This window comes from Agelaius phoeniceus, chromosome 16 (genome assembly GCF_051311805.1).
Source record: "Agelaius phoeniceus isolate bAgePho1 chromosome 16, bAgePho1.hap1, whole genome shotgun sequence".
Classification (NCBI taxonomy): Eukaryota; Metazoa; Chordata; class Aves; order Passeriformes; family Icteridae; genus Agelaius; species Agelaius phoeniceus.
Window position 1 is genome coordinate 13,676,345 of NC_135280.1, and position 26,435 is coordinate 13,702,779.

Here is a 26,435-nt window from a genome sequence, read left to right on the forward strand (position 1 = left end):
CTCACTCTCTGCCATGGCAGACACCTCGTCCTGGATGGCCAGGATGAGCTTGGCCTCGCGGGTCAGGTACTGGCAGCGGCGCTCCTCGTGCTGCAGGACGATGGCGATCCTGCGCGACAGGTTGTGCAGGCAGCTGATCACCGACGGGTCCGCGTTGGCCTGCGGGAGCACCAGCAGCCTCTGAGCCATGCAAGGACAGCCATGATGGGGAACAGGCAAATGGTTTCCCACTGAGACCAAAAATCAGCCTCTTGACTGGAAAGGAACAGAATTTTCTCTACCCACGAGCAAGCAGAAGCTTGGAGGTGTCCAAATGTGATTTGGATTTCTAAGCTCGTCTAAGGGTGTGAAAGGACCACCACACCTGGACAGGGATAGCTCTATCTGGGCTGTTTTTCCAGTTGTTAACAGGCCTTCTACCAGCAGAGAGAAAAGACCTCAACTTCACACAGTGAGACAAGACAGTGTCAAGCTTTTTGAAAAGGCAGAATATCCCAGTGTTCAGGTTAAACTCACTGGCAGCACAAGGGCTGCAGTGCCTTTAACATGTCCCATTAAATCCATGTTGCCACACTGGTGTTTGTCCTATGTACTGACAAGGCAGTAACTAGGTAACAATTACCAGCTCATGACCAATATTTTCATCCCAAATCTGAATTAATTTGGATTTATGCTCCCAAAAAATTCACAAATATAGCTTATTGCCAACACTGCATTTATGAAAGTCCCAGAAAGAAAGTGCTGGAAAAATCTATCACATCAGTACAGCTGCCAAGGGGGGTGAGGGGGAATTCACTAGCTCCAGCATGAGTCAGCAGCTGCTTCATGTTTGTTAAGACATTTAAAGGAATTTAAAGTTCTGGCAAGTGACCACTTGGCACAGAAACCAGCAAACTGTGACTCATCAGTTTTTTGACTCTGCTGTTCTTGCTGAGTCACGCCACGTTGGTAGCCCTGAAGCTCAAACACAGCAGGATCAGTGCTGATTATCACACTTGGGCCTTTGCCTGCTCTGTCTGCCCACTGCAGATGGACACTCATCTTTATCTCTGAGGGCCTCCACCCAGCTACTGCACTGCTCCATCCCAGGAAAAAATTTCCACTTGCTTCTTGCCCAACACTTTCCAGAAACCCAACTGCTCCCTGTGAACTAAGAGTGTCTCATTTGGCAAATGGATTTTGTGCTGCATCACACAGACAATTAAATCACTATCATCTCATGGCTGAAGGGCAAAGAAAGCAAGTTTTCCTAGAAGCACTAGAAATTAGATTCCAGAAAAATGTGGGCTAGTCTTCACTGTGAATGAAGGAGCATTGGTTTCCACACTTCTGCTGCCACATGGCTCAGTGTGCATCAATGTGTGCGTTTGCAGGTGCATCTACACAAGCAAAGCACAGGGCTTTACCAAATCACCAAAACAACATCTTTTAACATGAGAAATCTAAAATCAACTCCTCCATTGTAAATTCAGCACTCCCTGACCCAGCAGTGTCCTAAAGCACAGCAACATTGGATTGCCAGCAGAGCTCTGTAAACAATTTCTGGCTTGATTCAGGTACTTGTCCTGTGTGAAACCTTGCTCCTCATCTGGGGACAAGCCATGTCCATGTTACCACTGCAAAGCCAGTGGTAAGAAAAGTGCCAGTGCTAAAAGAAAAAAAATTCCTTTCACAAGCATGGAGCTGGAGGTTTTAAAATGATGACATTACATCCAGTTGAGCACAAATCAACCATTTCCACAAAGATAACTATTCCACCTCCCTCTTTTATTTTTAAAAAGGAAAAGAAAGCCAGAGCTCAGAAATCAAGTAATGCTTGAACATAATGAAATTTCTAAGGCTTTATACACCTAATTAGCCAAGCCAGGACCCCTTAACACCAGCACCTAGTTAATAGAGGATGCCTGAAAAAAATTCCAGGCAGAAACTATGTATTTGTTCTAGGTTTTTGCTGAGCATTGAAACCTCTTTATTCTTCACTTGTACCTTCTTCTCATTTAGCTGTTCAGCTGCTGCTCCCTGGCACTCTCCCTTTACAGTGACCTCACTGCTGAGAGGAGGCAGCTTTCAAACACTGGCCATTAATCACAAAACAAGCCTGGAGTGTGAGCCTTCTGCATTGTCTCATGCATCCAAGGCACATCCCTCTGTCAGATGGAATGGAGACAGTTCTTACCCTTAGTGCAAACACCACGTTGAACAGAATCATGGTGGGCATCTCTCTCTTTGGTGAGGGGTCAGTTTTGGATACCTGAAAAATATTTTTTAGAAAATCCCATTGGCTAGTGTCAGCTGGAGACAGTAACAAAGGGAAAGTAATGTAAAAAAATTTTTAAAAATATAGTAAAATAACAAGCTGAGAAAAGAGAGTAGACAAATCAATATATAACATCAAATATGACTGGCAAAACATAGAACTATGCTTTTGTTTTTAACTGGAGTGTCACAGTTACTCTACAACACTGCCTTTGGTGAGCAGCTGTGAAGACTTAAACCAAACACAAGCATGGAAATGAGGGTCAGTTAAGACAGCACTCTTACTTAGTGTCTCTGTTATTACATTTAGCACCATTAGAGACCTTAGGTTTAAATGTTTTAGCACAACTGTCAGATGTACTGTCAACAGAATTGCACAGATCTCAGGCCACACCTATTCCTTCCTTTCCTAAAATCCTCATTCAAATTCCATCCTGTTACAAGCTGCTGCTTTTATCACACAAAATATGCTCTAGAACAGCAGTACTAAACTAAAAGGTTTGATTTTTTCCCTTCCTGCAGGATTTCAAACACATTATCCAGCCCCTCTATTCTCTTAGTAGCACAGAGCTCCATTCCTAAGGCAGATTCAAACTTTCCAGTGAGAAGAAACAGCTGGAGCTGAGACAAGCAAGTGGAATTTGGACAGCCAGAGCAGCTCCAAAGGGAGCACGTGTCACCACAAGATGGAGCACAAAATGCAGAGGACATTCCCACCTCCCCTGTGGCTCCCTGCTCAACACCCACCCCATCCCCAGAGCAAACAGCTGGAACCTGCCAGGCCAAACAAAAGTTGGTCTCTACCCTAAGTATGTGCAGCACCTGAGCCAGGGCAAGCACAGAGCAGCATCTGCCCTTCCCCACAGGTTCCAAGCACCAGCACTGAACTGCTCAGGACTGAACTCCAAAATCTGACTGCTTTCACTCAGGAGGCTCTACATTTAGAAAACTAAGAGGTGATACATATTTTGGGGGTTTTTTTTGTCCTAAAGTGAAAATTACATTCTGTCAGAAAGGCAGTGATGGGAGAGTGGTAAAGGCAGTTTACTGTGTTAATCTGTTCTGGAGTTACAGGTTCCAGGACATCTTGTGAATTTCCAAGTGTAAGGACTGATCCTGGTCCTTCCTTAAAATCAGAGAAACAACCACCACTAACATCAGTTGGGATGCAGGCTAGATTTCATATCAACTCATGTCCAGAAAAAAAGAAGAAGACTGAGCTGGGAAAGAAAATGCTGAAGGAATTTGAAGAGTTCAGAACATTGCTACATAAAAAGCAATCTGGCACACAGGATTAAATGTTTGTGCTCTTGTAACTCCTGAATTTCATCAGGGTAAGAATTTGCTGAGCTGTCCTGTGGATTAATTTACTGCAGTATGAACTCTGAGGAAACTCAAAGCAGAGGCTGCTGGGTTACTCCAGACACTGCCTGAGCTCCATGGAAAAGCAGCTCCATCTGGTTCCTCCTAACTGCAGGAGGGTCCCAGATTTACACTGACACAAACCAGCAGAGATGGCTGCCACATCTCGAAGATTCTGGACTCTAGAAAGTTCTGGGGTGCCTCCTAGGGTGATGAGACACACCCAAAAAGAAGTTCCTTCAGAAGTAACAAAAAAGTGTTTACAGCTCCTTATAACTTTATTTGCCCAGATGCAATTTTATTTAGACAAACTGAAGTGACATTTCATGCAATTAGGATTAAAATGATTGGAAAGAATGTACAATAATAAGTGGTGAAAAAAATGCAAATACAAATTTTCAGCCTCATTTAGAGCACATTTAGGAAGCTGAACCTTTCAGATGAGATGAATAAAAGAAAGAAAAATTATCTGAGGGAGAACAGGCCACTGCTGTCAGAGCCTTGAGGGCACCACCTTAGATGGCCCTGGCCAGGACCTGTTCCCACACAACTTCCCCCCAAGTCCATGACCTGGGAGCCCCATTTAAGCTCAGCCCAGGGCCTGGAGCTGTGCTGTGTCCAGGATGGACCTTGGATCTGTGTCTGTCTCCTGGTTTAGTACATCCCACCCTTGTCCTGTCCCCTTCTGCTCCTGGCTGGGGTCCCAATACAGACCCTGGGCCTGGTTCACCACTTGCCTTGTCTGGGACTGCTGATGGATTTGCACAGCTTGGGCACACTTGAATCCTGTCTTCAAGACAGTTTAACCTTTCAGGACTGAGTCTTGGTGATCCTTCATGACATTTCCTGCAGACTCACAACTGAGTTCCCAAAGTAGCATCTTTTGATGCTTTAGGGCAGCTCCTCGCTGGGATTAAAGCAGTCTGGTCCTCTAAATATCATGCAGCAGTTACCAACAAGCTGTTTCCACCTCTAATTATAGCCAGAAAGCAGGACAGAATTGGCAAGCAGACTTTTTCCCCTGAAAAAGGAATGACTTAGCAAATTCAATGAAAAATGAGACCAAAGAAGTTCAGTGACAGGGATCAGTGTTGGATTCAGAAATTACCAAAACCTAGTTCATTCCTACAGTTGAGCAGGAAGAAGGAACAGGACAGAGAATATCAGGAATACAGAAGCAGGTGAATTCTTTGCAGGATTTAAGCAGGGCCTTTTGCATAGCCCAGACAGCACACTGCTCTCATTCTAAGCACCTAAAATACAGGCCATAGGGGAAGGTCTCAATGCAAACAGCAGCCTGACTTGGTCCACAAGAAAATTCTAGATCTCCTTCAACATCCTACATATTCCATCTAAGTCTTGTGGATCATCTTCAGCCTCAGGAAAAGTTAAAAGCCAAACAAGGCTGACGCAGCTTTTAGCATTTGTGAAGGTTTTTGGTGGTGTTTTTTTAACTGCCACACTAATTAGAGGTGCTAAAAGCTAACTTGCAGTAACTAAAATAGTGAGAAGCAGCTTTTTGAGTTGGAGTGCCCAGTTTTACTTCTCTTTACTCACACTGCTTCCCTACAGTAACCAGAAGAGTTTCTGTGATCACTGACAGCTCCCTCAGTTTGCCACTCACTCCACTGACCCAGAATAGGTAAAAGACAGCTTGGAGCATCAGGAAGTAAAAGCAGGATCAAAAGCCAACATGTTCATTCTGAATTGCAGGTTTCCTCACTAAAACCAGGCAGTTTGTGAGGAAGGCAGGTCCCCAGAGGGGATCTCATACCTACCTGCCCAAGGGCATGCTGGAGCAAGGTGGGATGGCCAACAAAGCGAACATTATCAATCTTCAATTCAAACTTTTTGCCACACATATCTGACTTGGTAGCCAAAATTGTTGCCAGGATGACATCTGAAAACCTTGAAGGGCAGAAACAGAAGTTATTGCAGTTTTCAAAAAGCACACTCCCAAAACAGTCCTCCAAATACAGATATATTTAACTCCAAAGTTTTTAAGGCGTTGTAAATTGTGACTGGATTGCTGTACCTGGAGTACCACCAATTATGTAAAATTAAGGACCCCTCAATTACATCCCTCAGATCATCACAATTATAAAACAGGAAGCGTTCACAACAAAGACTGCAGGGTCATGCTCATTTAATTACATGCTCAGCAAAATACATTGAAAAGATTAGATGCAGTTTGCTTAAATATAAAAAGAGCTGGAGTTAGCCATTGCCTGGATTTAGCTGCAGGTTAATGAACTTACTAAGCAATTACATATTGACACAGCCTGTCACTCAAGCACAACAGAGATCTTTAAGCCACTCAGTATGGCAGAGGGGAAGGCAAAAAAGAGCTGATTCAATTAAAAGAAACACAGCCAATGCTTGTCCTTCCTTTCCCAAAGCTCATCAGTGACATTCCAACTGCCTCATTTAACAGATCTCAACCTGTGCTCAGCAGACCACTGGCACCTTCCAAGAGCTGAGCCCTGGCCTCACCTGGGCTTTCTCATTTGATAAATCACATTCATGACAGGCCAGGCCCTTCCCAGTGCCCAGGTATGGGGTTACTGAATTGCTCTGGACTGGTGAGGCCAAGGCAGCAGCTCTGAGACAGGAGGGCAAGAACCCACAAGGGGTCAAAACCAGCTAAAAATCCCGTGTGACAAGGGAGGAACTCCACAACTGCTCTCTCTGATGGCCTCAGAGCATTGGACTGGTCTCTACCAACACTTGTTTTCCTCAAGGTGTCCCCTGGGACAGTGAAGCCCAAACCCACAGGGAAGAGGACTCAGCTGCTAGAGTAAATTTGTTGCTCTAAAATAGGAGCAGTGCAAGGCTTGTTATTAACAAGTGAGAACCATCATCTGTTTTATAGAAGCTCCTACTTGACCAAATGAATTTCAGACCACTTTCTGATGAGAGCTGGTTTTTAAGAATGAAATGTTTATTGCATTTTGTGTATTTACAGCCAGGGATGTGTGCCCCTGCCAGACCATCCCCCTAGAGCAGGCAGGTAGCCCAGATAACCCAGTATCACTCAGAGAGGAGGGCAGGCATGGGTGTGTGCTGTGCTCACCTTATCTCTTGGCCACAAGTGAGCCCTCCATGCCCAGAGAAGCAATTAATGTAGCTTAGTCCTGCTTCCCTCTGAGTCATGGAGCACTACAGAAATTAAGACAAATGCACTCAAGGACACAGGGGGAATTCCTTTTATTTACAAATACTGGAGATGAAGGACCACACAGGTCCAAACTGCCAAAGCCCCTGGTGCTTGTACAAACAGGTCATGCTGACCACAGCACTCTGCTTATGTTTGGTTTATGGAAGGAGCAGCTGTGTACAAACATCCAAATCCCTGGCTGCTCTGCTCCAAACTCCAAGCTAAGGGCAAGCAGAGACTAGGCAGAGACTCCTGGGGCCACTGAGCCCATGCTCCTCAGCCACTGGGCTGCACAACTTGGGAAGTCTGGGAGCAAAGGGCAAAGCGCTGGAACAGGACCTGGACTGACAGTCCCTGGAGATCACATTCAAAATAGGAAAAAAAGTCACCATGACAGCAGGGAGCTTCTCCTCCTCCTTTTGCCCTGCTCAGCAGCTCGTTAATAGGCTCATCATGGAGCCAGGAAGATGGGAACAGCAGTGCATCCAAAAGGAGCATATGTTTTGGGGGGTGAAGGGAGAAGGAGGGCAAACTAGAAAATGTCGGCTTCCTGGTAAGAAATGAGTTACCCTTCCCTCCTCCAGCCTTGGCAAAGGATACCTGGGAGCTGATCAACTGATCATTCTGATAACTTCCACAAGGAATTACACCAGCAGATCCTTTAACAGATAAATGTAGTGCTAAAGGTAGGAATTCAGCAGTTTCCCAGGGGAGTTCTTGACACCAACAGCCCACTCTGCCCTACCTCACGTGTGGCTCTTTGGGGAGGAAGAGATTAAAGGCTGATTTTGGAAAGTCCTCAGGATTTTCTCACTACCAGGGTCTTCTGTGTATGGAGAGTACTGAACTGCAGCCAAAGGACATGCTCAGGGACAGAACCCTGACACAGGTGCACCTCCTATCACCACAGGCTCTCCCAAGAGTCACCTGCACTCCAGCCCCATTCTCCTCCTCTCACAGCCTGGATTTATAGTTTTGCCATCTGGGTTTTTTTAACCCCCAGTGCTCTACATAATTTTGACATTTCTTAGGCCTCAGGACAATAGGGAAATTGAGGAACAGCAGATGTGTTATTCCCATTACTTCAATTAGTCACCTCATCTTAAAAAATGACACTTTAAATATTTCAACACACGTTTTCCCATCTTTGGGGTATGCTAAGATGACCTAAAAACACTGACTTCTCAGAGCCCAAGAGTTTGCTAGAAGCAGATTAGGTTTTGCAGTTGGGCAGTAACCCTTCTCCTTTTATGAGATTAGTCTGAGCATTGTGAATTCCAGGGGGAAGCAAACCTCTTCTGTACTAAGGAATTCAGCAGGCAGAAAGAATATACAATAAACAAAAGCTTTGATTTCTCTAAAATATTCTACCACTCCTCTCCAGAGCACAACATTGCAACAGCACATTGAAAAGAAGGGGGGAAGATTCAAACATGAATTCATTCTTTCCCCCAAGAATGGATTGTAACTTTGTATATGCCACAGGAATTCAAAGCAAGGCTCTTATTAAGAATTTTTCTTTGAAGTAGTTCAGACAGGATCCGAGTATGTAGGTGAGGTTTATGTTAAGCAGGGACTAGGGATGCTTTTTTTTTTTCCTTCTGGGGCCCTGAGTTAAGCACTTTTCCCTCTCTCATCCCATTCAGCTGAGTGGGGCACCAAAAACAAGCAACCAGCACAGCTGTTCAAACCTGGGTCCTCTAAAGAGCTCTCCATCATTACCCTGGGATTAAATAGATTACTCACTGAGCTGTACTTTCAAGCCATTTCTCCTCAGAAAACAATTTGATTCAGGGCTCCTTGTTGGAATAACTACAATGCCAAGGCTATACTTGTTGCATTCCCAGAGCCTCCCAGTTTTAACCAGTTCACAGAGGGGACAGTGCCACACCCATTCTGGATTCCCTACAGGAAGCACAGAAATGTTAGTAGGACCTTGGTAATTATCCTGGAACAAACCTTTAGCAATACATTTCCTACAGACACTGTGATTTAGCATATGATTTTCTCATCATTCAGTGTAAAACAGAAACCAGAAACAAAAGCACAATTAAAAGGATGGTGAGAAAAGAAAGCCATTCTAGACAAAGGTGATTGTTTAGAATGTTTGGTCTTACCCTGAAACCAATTGCTCATCAGTTAGAGGACATTGGTCTCTGAAATGGGAACATGGCCATAAACACAAAACAAAACACAACAAAAGAAAATAAACGAGGCAAGTACACAAAATACAAAAGAGAAAAAAAAAGAGATAATATTAAAAACAAGGATGAACTATTAAGGGTTAAACTCCTGTAAAGGAAATATAACTGTTGAGGAGAGTCTAAAGTTAATGGAAGGTGAATTCCAGGGATACATTGCAGGCTGTTTGACAGCATGGAGAAAACAGACTAAGGCAATTTAGTCCTTGCACTAGCAGTGGCTGCTGCCATGTGTTTTCCCACAGTACACAGCATTTATGGAGCTGATTTCCAGGACACTTTTTAATTCATGCTTACCTTAAGAGAAACAGCAGAGGTTGCAGCCTGATTTAGAGCAGATTCTAAACCTCAGTTTCTTTCCTAGACTATTGCTATCATTTCCACCAAAGAACCTCCCATGCAGCCCCAAACAACCCACAGCTCTTCCCAGTTGGTTCTAGAGCTTCCATACCCACAAGACTTAGGAAAAGAGGATGCCAAGTGTTTGTTGTTGCAGGATTCTGTGAAGGGCCTGGCACACACAGCCAGCACTGCTCCTGCAGGGATCCTCCCAGCAGACACAAGGCTGGCCAGACTCACAGCACACTGAAATCCTTCCCTGCCCCTCTCTGTGCCCCAGGCAATAAGCACAGCTTAGGAAAAGGGGATTGAAAAAGCTTTCAAGGCAAAGAATCCTAAACCCTTCTTTACAACAGGTGTACAGAGCAGGACTGAGTTAGCCCCTGTACTCACTTTTATATCAGAAACACCTGTTTCCATTTTAACATCCAACTGCCACTTTTTCCCCCAATTAAGATTAAAAAAGGACTTGTTTCATAAAACAACTTCATAAATCTACTGAAAAATTAATCTGATAAAAGCTTTCTACTAACCCACATGAGAAAGGGGAGGCAAACTGAAAACCTCCAACAATTACTTAATACAAAACCCAGATTTCTGCCAGTGACAATGAAAAGAGAACCTAGAGAGCCCAAATGACAAACTACACAATGGGGTGACATTACAGGAAGGGTGTTTCAAGGAATGGGTGCATGAATGGAAAAGCACAGGCTTACAGAAAGGAAGCCTTTCAGAACAAATACAAGGAACAACACTGGAGTCCAGTGAAAGAGGGACACAGGAAACAAATGTTATCACAGGAGAACTACTGTTTGTTAGAAAGGGACATTCAAACCCTTGTTTGTCAGTAACTTGGGGTTTTTATAACAGAAGCATTTGCTAAATTTGCTAGAACTCCTTCAGTTAGTCAGCTCTGCTACTAAAAATGCAAAGTCTGCTGTAACATATGTTACTATATGTGCCTCCTCATTAGAATATTTGCTTGCTAGCTATACCACCTTCAGAAAAAACTACAAAAAAACCTATTTCAAACCAATTTAACATAGCATTATTTGATGGCTTCAAAGGAGTTATTGCCTCCTATTTTTTCAGGGGAAAGAAAGAAGACTGGCAGGCATCTCCATAAACATTGGGAGGGGGTGTATTCCTGGTAAAACACTCAGAAACTGAAGGATGTTTTGGAAAAGTGCAAATGATGAAAGGCTGAGAAGAAGCCAACAGAGACACTTGACAAGCAATTTGTTTTGACAGTGACAGTCTTCTGAATACCTTTTTGTTGCATGGCCACCATCAACACACCTCAAACACTTTTGCTGCTCAACTTGCTTTCAGCAGGAAATAAAATATGTACTCTGCAGACCCAAACACAGCCCCATTGAGCAGAAATGAATACAAGCAAACACACCCCAGGAACCTGGGGAAGGATTATCATGAATAAGCTGCCATTGTCTATAAAAAAAACCAAAAAGCGTAACAATGATCAGGAAATTGAGCCTGGAGGCTAAAAGAAATCCAATTATCTGTACAAATATGCTACATGGAAATGGAGTTAAGGCACCTAAACTGATCTGACTTTGTCCCTCCTGAGAGCATTAAGAAAGGTCAGTTCCAAAGTAATTGATCTGGGTTCCAATAGCTATGGGGAAAAAACAACAGTAAATCTTACCTAGGACACAATTGGTACTAGATTACTAATAAATTAAAGACAGGCATCCAATATAAAAAAGGATGACTCCAACCCTCTTAGGAACTACTGCAGCTACAAGATAAATTTGAAATAACCTTTGTACTGAGCATGCAGTGAGAAAACCCCAACCCTACAACATTATCAAACTTGCCATATACCACCAACTTCCACAGCCTCACTTTGTGCCACCAAAACCACTCATGGGTGCTCCTGACATGCAGGGATTGAAAAGAACCTTTTTCCAACTCTTCCTCGATGAAGTCTTCCAAAAATAATACAAAACCACTTCATAAATTACTTTATTGTGGATAATTTCAGACAGAAAATCATCACCACCAGAAAACAGACTGGACTTTGTGCTGATGAACTCTCTCCACGTGCACTGAGTGTCCAGGAAGGGAACTGCTGCACTGCAGAAGGATCTTACAGGGATGCAGCTGCCACTGAAGGAATGGCTCTCACAAAACCAGTTGCTCCATTCCTGGTCTCTATAACCTGATCTTCAATGAAAACACACACACTGAAGCAAAAAATTTATAATGTTGGTGAGGAAAAATCAATGACGATATTGGTTCCATGGCATATGAAGGTTAAACTCCTTTCCTCTCCCAGCTTACAAAGCAGGTGCATCTCCCTCCCTCCAGGGGATCTGCACTTCTCTGTCTCCACTCTCCCCTTGGAATCTCCTCTATTCCAAGGCACCAACCTCTGTTACTCCTAAAATTGCCTGACACAAACCAAAGTTGGAGCAATCCATTGCACAGTTTTGAAGATGCCTTTTTGTCTTCTGCTGGAAGAAGCATCTGTGTACTCAAAACCTGCATATTTTTTCCACCTCATCAGTCAGTGAAAAATACAAACTTTGCCAACAAAGCTTCTCTTGTCTAATTTGAATTAACAACACTCAGTATATAAAGAGCATCAGCATGTCCTTCTACTAGCAGGTACCACTGAAGAGGACACATTTAACTGCTACAGGAGTTGTGTGGGATGCAGGGGATTTAAGAGTGATGCTTACATTGCTGCTGGGAAAAAGCTTTCTGTAATCAAACTGCAAACAAACACAGTTCTGAAAGGGATTTTGAATTTCAGAAAACAGATGCCCAGCCATATAAGCAGCACCAGCAGTGTTCTAAACTCCAATACCCAGCATCTAGAATAAATAAACTTTCAGAGCAACAGAAATGCTGCTGCTCTTCTATTTCCCTTTCCATATGCATGGGAGATACGGACAGATCTGAAAAAAATCTTTTATTAGTAACAAATACCTGAGCAGGAGATTAAGCATGAACTTTCATGCCTGGTGTCCTGGACATCACTACAATGAAACAATCTAAATATTTGTTTAGTGTAGGTTACATGCCAGCACATTCAATGTAAAAATCTGCTTCAGGAAAACACCAGCAGTTTTCTCACCTGACCATCATCTGAAATGATAAAAGCTTTTCCTACATCACTGCAGTAACCACATATTGTCTCACACTAACTCAGCAACACAGGCAACATACAATAAACACAGCCACACATGAAGGGCTTTGTCCAACCTGCCAAATCAGTGTCAGACAGAAATTGGTATCATTCCAACACCTTCTTAATCTACCTAGGGAACTTCTAGAGCCAGGGCTTTGAACACTGAGCTCTCCTGCTGTCCACAGCCCAGCCTGACAAGCCAGTCACCAGTTCCCAAAGATACACATGGTTTGCTCCCCCTGCAGCTGTGCCCTGTCCATGCTGCACTCACTGCACACACAACCAAAGGTTGAGCTTGAAGGTTTCAAAGGCATCAGAATGGCAAGAGATACAAATTACCTCAAGCAAAATGTGTTTTCATAAGATCCCAGCCCTGGAAAATGAAATTAACTGATGGATATTTACAGTCATGTGGGTGATTTTAATTTCAGTTAAACCATTCTCTGTCATAAAGTTAACAACAATCTTACATTGACAAAGTGGTGATTACTTCTTTAGTACTCTTATAAAAGAGAAGAACAGCAAATACCTCTTTTTTATTAATACTGGAAATAAAAATACATATCAGAAAAAAGATCTGCTAGTGAACTGTGGGCCAACAGACAAAAAAACCTTTTTCTCTCCCAGATTTCTCTCATATCTAGTAGTGATAAATTTAGAACTATGCAGCAGATTTCAAATGTTCAGCAAAACTAATTAGAGAGTCCATCCATAAATAAACACATACTGAACACCACACTGCCTATTTTCAGTGCATTTGTTACCCTCTGATTTCCTGTACTTAAAAAACTCTCTTCAAGTGTCAGTTTCCTTTTGAGCCACTGTGTCACTCCACTGACACAACAGCAGCTCTGTCTGGAGAAACAAAATTAGTTATTCATTAGTGCACAGCAATTCCAATAGACCATTACATGAGCTAGGGAAGAAGTTGAGGCAACTGAAAAATATATCCAGTTAGGAGTAGGCAGGTAAAGAAAAGTGGGATTTTGCCAAAGGATTAATACTCCTAGTTTTGAAAGGGCAATATTGCCTTTCTAACAAGCAAGAATAGCTGATCTTGCCCAGGAAACAACAGATTCAGCAGCATTCCCTGGTGAGACAGTCCTCTTTACTAAGCACTAAGTTGCTCATAACTCAATATTAAAGAATTTTTTGCCAGGTTGTCATCTATAGAATCCAAGAAAATGTGCCTAGGAGCTAGGAGGCAAGAGAGCAGGAGGCTGCCTCTCCTCCATTTCAACCTCTCAGGCAGAAGAAATGTTTTCCCTCCTACCTGGAGTCCCCATCTTGATCTTCTGTGCTGTCACCAGAGCCATTCACAGCATATCGACTCCTTGGTTTGTCTGAAGCAAAGAATAAAGATAAATTTACCCTGGAAAAATCTGCTTAATGTGTGTGTGTATGTTTTTCTATTCTCACTCAAAAGAACATTAAAAAAAAATAGGAGAAAATTTTTATCCTCCAGGGGATGAAGAAGAGAAAGTGAAACATACACAGAAACTGACCCAGGTAACAGTTTGAAGTTCAAGAGGGAAAAGTAAAAGTCTGACCAATGCAATTTCCCTCCTTATTGCTCAGGTTTTGAGACAATTGCAATGCTCCCAAAGTCATAGGAAGGGAAATCCTTTGTCAACAAAAAGCAGGGGTGGCAGAGAAAAAGGAGGGGGGTGGCAGGGAAGCAGTCAGAAAAAAAAAAAAAAACAACCATATTTTCATATTTCACCTATAAAAATGGAAAGGGAATTAGAGATCATTCTCCCTTCATAAACTGTCTCACAACCTAAGCAGAGGAGTTAAACTTCTCCCAACACACAGCCACCAGCACACAACCCAGATCACACAGCTCCATCACCGCACAGGTACTGTCCCAAATCACATGCCTCAAAGCAAGAGGTGCAAGCAGTGCTGGCACCTGAATAATCCCATGCTCCTGTTTTCCAGGAGAAATTAAACCTCCTCCAGCACATTATTCAAGACCACAGACTAAAATTTTGCAATTCCTACCCATTATTGGTTAAAGCTTATAGGGTTTACTGAATCACTTCTTCCAAATCAGTGCCTTTCTTCTCATCCTGCCTCCTCCTTCCCTTTCCCTGCAGCTCCCAAAACGCACAGGATTCACCTGCCCCAGGTGGACAGGGACACCTGGCACTGATGTGGTTCAGTTGATGGATGAGAGGGGTGCCAGGGCACCTGGGGGGAGTGAGGGCACGGCAGGGCAAGGGCTGAGAGGTGCAGAGTGCCATGGGGAGCTGTGAGGGGGGCCAGGTCCTCATGGACAGAGGGAGTGAGGGGAGCCAGGTACCCAGAGAGGGTGTGACAGGTGTGTTTGGGGGAGTGACAGGTACCCACAGAGTGTGAGGGGGGGATGACAGGTACCCAGAGAGTGTGAGGGGGGGATGACAGATACCCACAGAGTGTGAGGGGTGTGGGGGGGATGGCAGGTACCCACAGAGTGTGAGAGGTGTGTGTGGGGGATGACAGGTACACACAGAGTGTGAGGGGTGTGTGGGGGGGGATGACAGGTACACACAGAGTGTGAGGGGGGGATGACAGATACCCACAGAGTGTGAGGGGTGTGGGGGGGGGATGACAGGTACCCACAGAGTGTGAGAGGTGTGTGTGGGGGGATGACAGGTACCCACAGAGTGTGAGGGGTATGGGGGGGGGGAAGACAGGTACACACAGAGTGTGAGGGGTGTATGGGGGGATGACAGGTACACACAGAGTGTGAGGGGAGGGTGACAGGTACCCAGAGAGTGTGAGAGGTGTCGGGGGGGGATGACAGGTACACAGAGAGTGTGAGGGGTGTCTGGGGGGGATGACAGGTACACACAGAGTGTGAGGGGCGTGTGGGGGGAATGATAGATACCCACAGAGTGTGAGGGGCACGGAGTGCCAGGTGAGGGGTGCCAGGCCCCCATAGACAATGTGAAGGATGTGAGGGCGGGTTCCGGGCCCGCACGGGCGGTTTGAGGGGTCCGCGTGGGGTACCAGCCCCCCACGGGAGGATGCCAGGCCCCGGCGGAGGCTGCTGCGGGCGGGGGCAGCCGCAGCTCCCGGCGGCGGCACTTACTGTCCTGCGCGGCGGGGTGCTCGGCGCCGCGCTGGAACGGGAAGCGGAACAGCAGCTTGTTGCCGCGGCTGCCCGAGCTCACCAGGATCACGCTGATGGGGCTGGTGCTCTCGCCCATGCCGGCTCGGGCTCCCCGCAGGAAGGACCCGGCCGCTGCGCCTTCCGCTTCCGCCGGCACACGGTGCGGCCGCCGCTACGGGCACCGGCGGGACAGCGCGGCCGGGACGGCTCTGCCCGGGGCGGCGGTGCCCGGGGCCGCCTCTGCTCGGGCCCTGCGCCCCACGGCCTGTGCCCAGGGCAGCCCAATGCCCTCAGTTCTGACCAGCATCTCATGGCCCCACAGCCTCATCCCCAGTACAACCCAGTGCTCCCAGTCCAGACCAGCACCTCACACACAGCCCCATCCCCAATACAGGCAAGTGCCCCCAGTTCTGACCAGCATCTCATACCCCCACAGCTCGTTCCCAGTGCTCCCAGTTAATACCAGCACCTCTGCGGAGTAATACCCACAGCTACATCCCCGGTTATAACCAGCACATCACACACAGCCCTGTTCCCAGTACAGCCCAGTGCCTCCAGTTCAGAGCACCAATTCACACACAGCCCTGTTCCCAGTACAGCCCAGTGCTCCCAGTTCAGACCAGCACCTCACACACAGCCCTGTTCCCAGTACAGCCAAGTATTCCCAGTTCAGAGCACCAATTCACACACAGCCCTGTTCCCAGTACAGCCCAGTGCTCCCAGTTCCGGCCAGCACCTCACACACAGCCCTGTTCCCAGTACAGCCCAGTGCCCCCAGTTCTGACCATCACCTGATGCTTACTTTCTCTCAATCACCCCAGTGTCCCATGGACACCACTCCCTGTTCCACACACTCCCAGTTTATTCCAGTGCTTCACATGCCTGCATCCAGCACCTTCCAGCTCAGCCCAGTGGCCCCAGCATGGCCCAGCACCCCCAGTTCAGCCCCACACCCAGAGAGTGCATGGTGGCCCCAGCCCTGGATCCCTCCACAGGGGCTGCTGGATCCTGGACCACCCAATGCTGTTATTTGGCCACTTTGGATCATTTGTGGCCTTTCAGACGGTTCAGTGAACTCCAGAACTTTCTGAGAGCTGGTAACAAAGAGCAGTGAGGGCTCTTCATCTCCCCCACGCCCAAAACCCCCTGGGTTATCATCCTCATGGAAGAGTGGAACTGCCCAGGGCAGTGGTAGAATCACAACCCGTGGAAGTCTTAAAAAAACATGTGGATATGGCACTTTGGGACATGGTTTAGTGGTGGACTTGACAGTGCTGGGTTAACCTAACACCTTGGAGTGTGTGTGTCAATAGAGATTTTTCAAAGTGCGCTCAGTCTGCCATGACTCTTCTCATGACACTTTCCCTCTTTTTTTTTCCGCATCAGCAACTTTCTAATAGCAACAGGGAAGAAAAAAGAGCTCCATAAAACAGTATTAAATAAGGAGGCCCATTGGTAATTAGAGTGGGAATGGAAATAAAGGAACACTGGGTAAAACCTGCTGCAATGCCTCTTTGGGACATTTCAAACAGTTTTTTGAAATAACATTTCTGCCTTTCTAGAGCTAATTACACATGTGCTGCACACTGAGGGGAAGGGTAAATTAATTGTGAGAACAAAGGGAATTTGTTGTGGGTTGGAATGAGGCCATGGATGCTTTTTCCCTAATGGGAGAGGAACTGATCACCTCTCCTGGGTTTGCCATGGACAAAAGATGGGATGCAGGGGCTGAATGTGCATCTCCACCCTCCCTGTGCCAGCCTGGGTGCCACTGAGGGTGGATTTGCAGGTGGAGAATCCCTCTGCCCTCCCTTCCAGTCCCTCTCCATTCTTCCCCCATCTGGCATTAGATTGCTTCCACCAGAGCTGCCAAATCCAGCGTGTCAATATTGCAGATGAATGATTGCAGAGGGCTTTTCCAACCTTACTGATTCTGTGACACCAGGGTGCCTGCACAGGGGCAGCTGTGGAAGTCAGACCTGTGGGCTCCCCACGCTCATGGAAAGGCTGGCTTGGGCTTGTTGCTCATGTTCACTTCACAGCTCTGACACACCCTGCCTCATGGTTCCTGTGCTTTTACTCCTGCCTCTGCATTAGGAAGGTGACATTACTCCCCTGGCAGAAGTCTTGGTGCCTTCATATTTTTTTTTGTGTTTAAACAAGATCAGAAGTTATCAGCAATTATATTTGAGGATGCCCTGGGCTTTTATGTAAATTCTTCTGTATTTCATTGCATTACTTAGATGCTTGGACACTCTGAGATATCCCCACTCTGGGTTTTGCTCTGCAGTCCTCCCAGGGACACAGGGCAGAGGTGGGTGGCTGAAGACGGAGATGAGCAGCCCCAGCAGGTTATAATCTGCAGGGCCATTCTGCACAAGGCCAGTGATAACAATTGAGCAAGAGAAGGCAATGCTGAGGGGAGAGACTTGTCCTGGGGTGATTAAAGACCAGTCGTGTTATCACAGCAGAGCACTCCTTGTACACCAGCACTGGGCTGTCATGTTAAAATTTCAGTGTGCCTGCTTCAAAATATAATTTTACTTTCTCAAATAATAAATTATAGGCCTATCTGTCATTCCCAGCTCTTGGACATTTAATTGTAGTTAGCCTTGTCATTTAAAGCAATGATTGCAAGTTCTTCAAGCCCTGGTAGGAAATCAAAGAGTAAAGCCAGGATTTAGACTCCACTTTCCAGAATTTCAAAATGTAATATGCCTCAAATATTTCAGAGTTAGAGCAGATAAATGTCCCTCCCTTATCCACAGCATTCTCCTTGAGGGGAAGGCAATTCCTGTGGATAATACAGGCCCATGGGGAAAGTTATCCCTGATCTCACAGTGATTCCATTCAATTGGATTTATAATCAGGGATGTTGGAAATTAGAATCCCCCTTTTACAATTAGCTAATAGGTCTGTTGCTTGCTTCTGCTGTTTAAAATGAGAAATTCTGGTAGCCGGCTTTTGGAACAGATTTTGGATTTAAAAAGACCTACATTAATTAAAATTTAAAAAAAATCCCCTTTGGTGATTTTGTGACAAAGATTCATGACCAGCCCAAAGGGTTGACATTCTGCAGTGGAGCTGTGGATCATCATGAGAAGCAGCAGCAAGAGAGGAAGGAGGTTTGGTGGCATTTCCCAGAGGACATGTCTTCTCTACTGGCCCTGTGACAGAGGAACAGCAGCAATCATGTTGTCCAGCTCTTTGCACCCCTGAGGCCAGGACCCCTTGTCTCACTACCCCATGGGTAGCTGGAGCACTGGAATGAGGAATTTGGCTGCGAGGTTCATGCAAAGCTGGGTTATTTTCCATGTCACGTTGTGTTGAGGAGCAGACTTCTCCCACCAGGCTTGTTCCCACAACAATCCCCAGCACAGCCCTGATCCTGAGTGAGCAATGAGCTCCTTCTAGCAAACCACTGTCACATTTTGGATACTCTGGCATTTGAGATAGTGCAGGAGTAACTCTCAGAAAAATAATTCAAATTCCATAATGATTTCAGTGATGATGAATCCTCCTGTGCAGACATCACTCTGTGTGCACACAAACCTTAATCCTGCAGTCACAGAGAAGCAATGCCCAGGTTACACAGAATAGGAAGGAATCCTCATAGTCTGTGCCTTATCCCTGTGTTTATCTGGGTCACAGCTTGGTTGAGTAACCCCTGATTAAAAGCACTCTCACTGAGGAGAGCTTGGAGCACTGCCATGAACACAACACATAAGAGGCAGCACTTTGGGGAGGAGACAAAAACATTATGTAAATGGATATTTCACAACAGCATCTCTATTTTCAAAGTAAATTTTCTATGGGAAAACTGCAGGTTTTGGGAATGTGTGTAGCAAGGGATGATGAACACAGCCTCTCTTGGCACTGCCATGCATTTAGGTTGTATAAAGTTAAATGCCATGTTTTCCTTGCTTTGGCTCTGCCCATGCTGTCAGTGGCACTTTGAACTGGACACTGCACTGCTCTGCACCTGTGTAGCCAGAGTGAGCTCTGAGTTTTCAGGGGATGTGTATGGCACTAGCAAAGGGAAGGTATACAAAGAGCCCTCTGATAATATTCCCTATGGTAAAACAATTGTCCTCCTTGTGTCTCAGATGTGTCTGCTTTCATATCCCCTCTGAAAGTGAGTGAATTACCCAGCCCGTGGTCAGGAGGACTGAGGAGGAGCTGTGGCATTGAACACAATCTGAAATTAAATCCCAGAGGAGTTGTTGGCCTCCATGGAGGGGATGATAATTCAAGATTCCCAAACCCAGCCAGGCTTGCAGACTCTGGGGCCCTAAGTGCTTTGTGCCTCCCTTTTGGGAAAGCCCAAGGTTTATTCTAATTTGTGTGACAGATGGCACGCAGAGAAGCTTAAATTAGAGCCCAGTGCAGAGTAAAAGGGATGGGTCAGAGTCCTTCTGCAAGTGCCACTTGCCCCAGCAAAGTGGGGACACCAGAGGATACAGAAGTTGCTGTCTGACCCCATCCCTGGTTCTGACCCTGCCACTGGTTCATTCCCACCTGAGCCCAGGATGCAGTGCCAGAGGCACAGCCCAGGAGAGTGGTGTCTCTTTGTAGAGTATGGATCAACTCCTCCAGGCTGTGGAGTCTGCCCAGAGAGGAGAGACCTCTGCCCATGTGACAGCACAGAAGAGATCCCTGCCATACACACACACACACAGGGGTGCCACCTCAAACCCAGCACCTTTCCAGCAGCACAGCACAGCTCCCTGTGGCTCCTGAGGGGCTCAGGGCACGCTCCTGTGTGACACCTGTGCTCTGGTACAGGTATCCATAGGCTGGGCACCCCCCAGTCCATGCACCACCCTGGGATCAGTATCCCTAGGAGGGTTTTCCCTTTAGCAGGATGGCCATGGCTGGGGAACACCCTCTGTGGCCGTGGGTAGTGCTGCTGTCAAAAGCAGACACATCTCTGCCTGAGACACACCAACCTTCTCCACACAAGGGCTGCTTGGGCAGAGAACATTATCTGAGCCCTCTGACTGCTCCAGCCAGTGCTCCTTGCACAGCTGCCAGCTCTCAGTGGTGTCTGATGTCTGAGGCTGCTGTAGTTTATCAGCGTGGCAAAGAGATTTACCTCTGCTTTATGTGCTGGCAGGATATTTACTCCCAGAGCTTCTGCAGCAACCATCTCCAGTAGGGTATTTCTTTGACACTTTGCCCACTTATCTGTGATTACAGACCTGTGCTGGTCTTTGTTTTGCTTGTTTGGTCCTGCACCCAGGCAGGGCCCATGCCCTGATGGTACCAGCCACCTGCTGTGGGACCAGGAGCTCTTGTGCATGTCCAGCACAACACAGCCAGCACTAACTGGAGTGCTGAGGGCTATTTTACAGTGCAGGGAACTGTTGCCCTGATTTTTAAAGATTTTTCTAAGCTTTCTGATGTTTGCATTCTTGTATGTAACACACTTTCTCACACACTTTATGTAAATAACTTATTGTTTTGCATTCTTTTATAGAAAAGAAGAACTTTGATAAACTGCTGGTTTATCCAGTGTCATTGGAGAGCTGGCACTGTCACCCTCCAATCCACTGTCACTTTTAGAAATCTATAAATATTAAAGTCAAAAATTAAAAAACTCTCTTTTACCTTGAAAAGAGCAGCATGTCTGCATCATATTATTTCATGTCCTATAGTGAGGGAACAACTAACAGTAAGATCACATCATTAGAAATCAAAGATGTGCAGTTTGAGGATTATAAAAAAAGAAATCTGACTGGGCTTTCTCACACACACACTTTTTTCTAGCACGATACTCAATTTCACAAACTCTCTATTCCTGTATCCAAAGTAATCCTTACTACCAGTGTTATCACAGGCAGCAATTGTGAAGTGAGTCCCTAATTCTTTGCAAGAGGCTGGCAAAGTGAAGTCCTGAAGCAAATGGCAAAATCTGCACTTACTCTTAAAAAATCAAGATTTCATTTCTCCTCTGAGCTGCACTACAGATCTCCCAGCCTGTCCCTACCACTACCTGCAAAGCATTTTATGTGAAATGTTACACATATGCTGGAAGTGGCTGGGTCAGAAAGGCCCAGAGTCCTGTGTTCACATCTATGAACCAAGGGAGGAAATAAATGCAGATTCCTCTCCAGGCTCCTCAGTGTGCTGGAGCCCACACGCTCTTCAGCTTAGAGGTGTGTCCTGAAGCTTCATCCATGGAATTTTGCAGCATTATCTCTCTGCTCATGTATCAATACATGTCCAGACAATTTCTTTGGACCACACAGCTGCTAGGTTAAGAAGCAAGAAGCTGATAAGGCCAGCAGGCAAGGAGGACAGTGCGCTGACCCTTGCCAGGGTAGCCATTGCTTCTCGGCAGATAAGTGTCCCCCAGTCCACAGTGGGCCTCTGCAGTGACCAATGAGTGTGGACAGGCACCAAGGTCCTCTCCCCCCTTCCCCTTTATAACCAGGGCTGCCAGGGGGTGAGTCCAAACCTGCTCTGAGCGGTCACTGCAAGGGGACAGAGCCAGCAGCTCCTGCACAATGACGCTGACCCAAGCCGAGAAAGCCGCCGTGGTCACCGTCTGGACCAAGGTGGCCACCCAGGCTGATGCCATTGGGGCAGAATCACTGGAGAGGTAAGGCCCCAGCAGGCCTCCAAAGAGGGCTTTGCTGTTGGGATGCATCTCATGTAGAACTTGGGTGAGTGAGAGCAGGCTGGGACCAGGGAGACTTGATGAAGGGTTGTGCTGTTTGATATCTAATCTTCAGGAGTTATAGCAGTGCTATTAAATGCTTCACAATCTAGCAGTAAACCATGATTTTTTTTTTTAGCAATTTAATAGGGCTTTTTTTTCTCCTTATAGCCTTACAGAAGAATTCATAGCCAGAAGCACTGGTGAGGAATTCAAAGCCATTCATACTCAGTGTCCTAAACACCATTATCCCTGTTAGGGGATAAACTTGAAGTGGTTTATTGTACAAGTGATGCACTTTCTCTTACAGTTTTTATGCATTAAGAGAATAGCTGTCCACTAAATTCACTGGATGCTCAGTTTTCATTGTTCCAGTTGTTAGGTAACAAACTGTTAGGAAACAAGACAGCTGGACCCCCTGCATGAAGCATGGCACAGTAGTTCAAAGTCCATACCAATTAAGCAAGCTGGCAATAAAGGGTCTGGAAATTATCAGACATTTTTATGTTATTCAAAGTGATTTAAATGCTATTTACAGCTCAGTATAAAGTACTGTGATCCTCCTTTCAGGATTCTGAGTACCATTCATATAAATTCTTGTTTCTTCATTTTCATTTGAAGGTCCTGGAAACTTCGTTATAACATAATACAGGAAATTTGGTGACAAGTTGGGGCTTTTATTTATTAAAACAAAACCAAACAAAACCAAACCCATAACTACATTAAGTTTTTAGTAATTTTTAACATTTAATTCTTCTTTAATAATTTTTAACACTTAATTCTTCTCTAGTACATACAGATAAACCTGCTGTCTAATCTGCTTGTGCTGCAGAAGGTTTACACTGCACTTGTTCTGAGGTTTTACCATCTCATACCACTTTTCTGCTGACCCTGTTCCTCGTGTTCTCCTCCAGGCTTTTCTTCAGCTACCCCCAGACAAAAACCTACTTCCCTCACTTTGATCTGAGCCAAGGCTCAGCTCAGCTCCGTGGCCACGGCTCCAAGGTCATGAGTGCCATCGGGGAGGCTGTGAGGAACATCGATGACATCCGCAAGGCTTTGGCCAAGCTCAGCGAGCTGCACGCTTACATCCTCAGGGTGGACCCCGTGAACTTCAAGGTGAGTGAGCACAGAGACTTTCAGGGGTGGAAAGGTGGTCCTGCCATCACAAAGATGGTCCTGCCATCATGAAATTAAGAGACCACGGGTCATGTGGGCTAATGGCAGCTTGATCCCTCACTGTGCTGGTTTCTCATACAGTTTTTAACCTGAGATTGGGTCTTTTAATGAAAGTTCTGACCCAGTGCAGGCAAAGAGCTCCTCAGGGAGCTCCTGTGGTTTGTGTTAGACAGACTCAAATCTCTGCTGGTTTTGCTGTAATTCATGAATCTGCTTCACACATCAAGCTACATCACCTGTCTTGAACTAAGTTTTAACAAATTATAAACAGTCCCATTTTGTTGCACTTGAGGAAGGAAAGGGCACATGGAAGAGGGAGGGGGATCAAGCAGTGCCTTTTGCCCTATAAAAAAGACAACTGTGCTTCTTCACTCCCATCTCAGGCAGCAGCACTGCCTGGCTGGGACATGTAGCTGTCGTCCCCAAGCACCCTGGGCCCAAGGTCCATTGCAGACCCCTACACTGATACCTGGCACTCACTGTGATGGAATTCATGCTGCTTTCCCTTACAGCTGCTTTCCCACTGTATCCTGTGCTCCGTGGCTGCCCACTATCCCAGTGACTTCACCCCAGAAGTTCATGCTGCGTGGGACAAGTTCCTGGCCAGTATTTCCTCTGTTCTGACGGAGAAGTACAGATAAATCACCTCAAGAGAGGGAGAGGGAGGCCCCTCCACAGCCCAGCCCTGCTGCCAGGCTCTGGGATATCACCCCTTCCTGGGCAGCTCTTTAAATCCCTGCTGCAGGGGCTCAGTCATCTGCAAAACCAATAAATAATTCAAATGTGAGCTATGGTCTCTGTGCTTTCTTCTCAGTATGTTCTGCCCACACCTGACTGTTCAGGCAGGGGTGTTCTGAAACGTCTACACAATATGGAGGGGGAAATATTAAACTTTAGAAACTCATGTACTAATTCATATACTAATGAACTCTTACTAATTCATGTGCCAATTCAGTGGGTATAACATAACATAACATAACATAATATAACATAACATAACATAACATAACATAACATAAACATTAAGTGGGAGCAACATAGCATTGAGCAGAAGCCCAGAGTGGGCTGGAGCCCTGGGACTGCAGCTGCTCACCAAGGTATATCTGCCATAGTCTGTCTCCAGGCTGACCAGGAAAGATCTTTTACCCTGCTAGGACCCATCCAAAACCCATCCCAGCCTGTTGGGAACCAAACCTGCATTGCAATGCAGTGCATTGTCCTCTCATTGTGCCTCTCTCCATGGGGTAGGGATGTGGTATCTGATGTGTTTCTTCTGGGCGATAACCCCACTGTGCAGCCACTGCACCCCAGCTGCCCACTCACCTCCCCCCTGCAATGGGATGAGGTGAAGGGCAAAGGAAGATAAAAGCAAGAAAAATTGGGGGTCAAGATCAAACAAACACACAGAAATAATTGTTTAGTAAGTGAAGACTAAGTGGAAGTACAAGGAAGAAAAAACAGGGGATGCAAAGGCAATCCCTCACCACATCCCATAGGCAGGCTGATGTTCAGCCAGTTCATGAGCAAAAACCATAAATAACCCCCCTAAAACTCCTTCAGACCTCTTCTGTTCCCTTTCATTGCTGAGCACGGTGTTATATGCTATGAAATACCTTTGATTAGTTGGGCCTATCTGCCTGGCTGTGTCCTCTCCCAGCACCTCAAAATCCATTCCCTGAGTGGGGGCAGAGTGAGAAGCAGAGACAGTCTGGATGCTGTGCAAATGCTGCTCACACAAAATCTGGAACATCAGCCTTTTACTGGGGCAGTTTGGCCAAAAACCTGAAGCACAGCACCATGTTAGCTCCTGTCTCAGAGACTTGTGGCATGAAACAGTGGGTGGAAAGCCTTCAGCCTGCTCTGATGGCCACCCTGAGCCAGCACTGCATGTGGCAGTCCTCGTCTCATCCATGGAATTTAGGGACTGTGCTTGGACAAGGGGGAGAAAGGTGATGTGAAAGCTCTCAGGCCATCAAATGGCTCCAAACATCTAAATGTCACCACAGCAGCTTTTAAAGCTTTCTGCATCCATTGGTTTCAGGTAACCTGGAGGTTTAAATCCATGACTGATGTGCTAGGTCAGCATCTGGCGTGTCCCTTACCCTGTGTTTGCACCAACTCCTTCCTGCAGAGGCTGAGAGAAGGATGTGAGAGTCAGAGGAAATGGCCTCAAGTTGTGCCAGGAGAGGCTTAGGTTGGATATTAGGAAAAATTTCTCCACTGAAAGCCTTGTCAGGCACTGGCACAGGCTGTCCAGGGCAGTGCTGGAGTCTCTGTCCCTGGAGGCATTTAGCAGATGTGTAGATGTGGCTCCTGGGGACCTGGTTTAGTGTTGGCCGTGGCAGTGCTGGGGGAATGGTCAGCTCGAGGATCCTAGGCACCTTATCAACATTAATAATTCAATTATTCTAACATACTGCTCTTGTATGACCAGCCACCATGCGGCCTGAGGGAGTTCCCAGCATTTATGGGGAGAGGCAGGAGCACACCTTGGGGTGGGAAGAAGGGAAGGAGTCCAAGACTGACAAGCATCACAGGATGGACTTTGGGAAAACCATGAACCCAAAGAGGAGGCTGTTCCCTGGCTGGATTCTCTGGGAATCTCCTATCCAGAGACCATGGGACTTGGGGCAGAGAGGGGCTGGCTGTGCCAAAGTCTGGAGGGGACATGGGACACTTGTGGGACCTACCTCAACACCCTCAGAGCCAAGGAGGACCCTGGCCCATCCGTGGAGAATAATGGATCACAATAACAGGTTTGAGGACGTGCCAGCCAGGGTGGACAAGGCTGTGGCACCCCTGGGACATGCCTGGGGCTGCTGCTGTCCAAGAGGCAGCCTGGAAAGGTGCTGCCCCCTGCCCCATTTGGTGTTGGGCTGGTGCAGTGGGGCAGGACGGGCAGCTGGGGCCCCCAGGGGCCTCCTTAGGGCAGGGCCCCCCCCGAGGCATCTGGGGCCCCCCAGGCAGTGCTGCAGCCGCTCCCAGGGCCCGGCCATCCCCCCGCCCCTCCGTGTGATAAGATAAGG

General features: G+C 46.4%; 2 protein-coding genes and 2 long non-coding RNA genes across 14 annotated transcripts in view; 2 read left to right on the top strand and 2 right to left on the bottom strand.

The window, feature by feature from the left end:
• Nucleotides 1-15,717, bottom strand: part of NPRL3 (NPR3 like, GATOR1 complex subunit) — a 43,754-nt gene extending 28,037 nt beyond the window's left edge. Inside the window, exons 1-6 of one of the 9 annotated variants that reach the window (XM_077187060.1) lie at nt 15,549-15,717; nt 13,746-13,815; nt 8,893-8,931; nt 5,397-5,526; nt 2,177-2,251; nt 6-180 (exon numbers count right to left, since the gene is read on the bottom strand). In XM_077187060.1, coding sequence (XP_077043175.1) covers nt 6-180; nt 2,177-2,251; nt 5,397-5,526; nt 8,893-8,931; nt 13,746-13,815; nt 15,549-15,666 — 607 coding nt within the window. In that variant the 5' untranslated portion in view covers nt 15,667-15,717. Of the gene's footprint in view, nt 1-5; nt 256-2,176; nt 2,252-5,396; nt 5,527-6,111; nt 6,284-8,892; nt 8,932-13,745; nt 13,816-15,548 lie in introns of those variants that run through there. The other 8 variants (XM_054643743.2, XM_054643742.2, XM_054643747.2 and 5 more) reach the window with 8 other exon arrangements.
• LOC129127243 (uncharacterized) lies at nt 139-13,763 on the top strand. Of its 3 annotated transcripts, none has more exons than XR_013184510.1 (3): nt 139-1,556; nt 2,002-7,461; nt 10,408-13,763. It is a non-coding gene; the product is annotated as an uncharacterized LOC129127243 (long non-coding RNA). The 3 variants fall into 3 exon arrangements; XR_013184511.1 differs by having other exon boundaries at nt 2,002-3,590; XR_013184509.1 differs by lacking the exon at nt 10,408-13,763 and having other exon boundaries at nt 2,002-7,573.
• A 6,275-nt stretch (nt 15,718-21,992) lies between the features above and the next one.
• Nucleotides 21,993-24,171, top strand: LOC129127116 (hemoglobin subunit pi). The gene is made up of 3 exons (XM_054643522.2): nt 21,993-22,173; nt 23,145-23,349; nt 23,922-24,171. Exons 1-3 carry the CDS (start codon nt 22,079-22,081, stop codon nt 24,048-24,050), a joined length of 429 nt encoding a protein of 142 aa, XP_054499497.2. The 5' UTR covers nt 21,993-22,078; the 3' UTR covers nt 24,051-24,171.
• LOC129127117 (uncharacterized) lies at nt 22,887-26,396 on the bottom strand. The gene is made up of 2 exons (XR_013184438.1): nt 26,100-26,396; nt 22,887-23,409 (listed from the first exon to the last, which is right to left on the bottom strand). It is a non-coding gene; the product is annotated as an uncharacterized LOC129127117 (long non-coding RNA).
• Nucleotides 26,397-26,435: the final 39 nt, after the last annotated feature.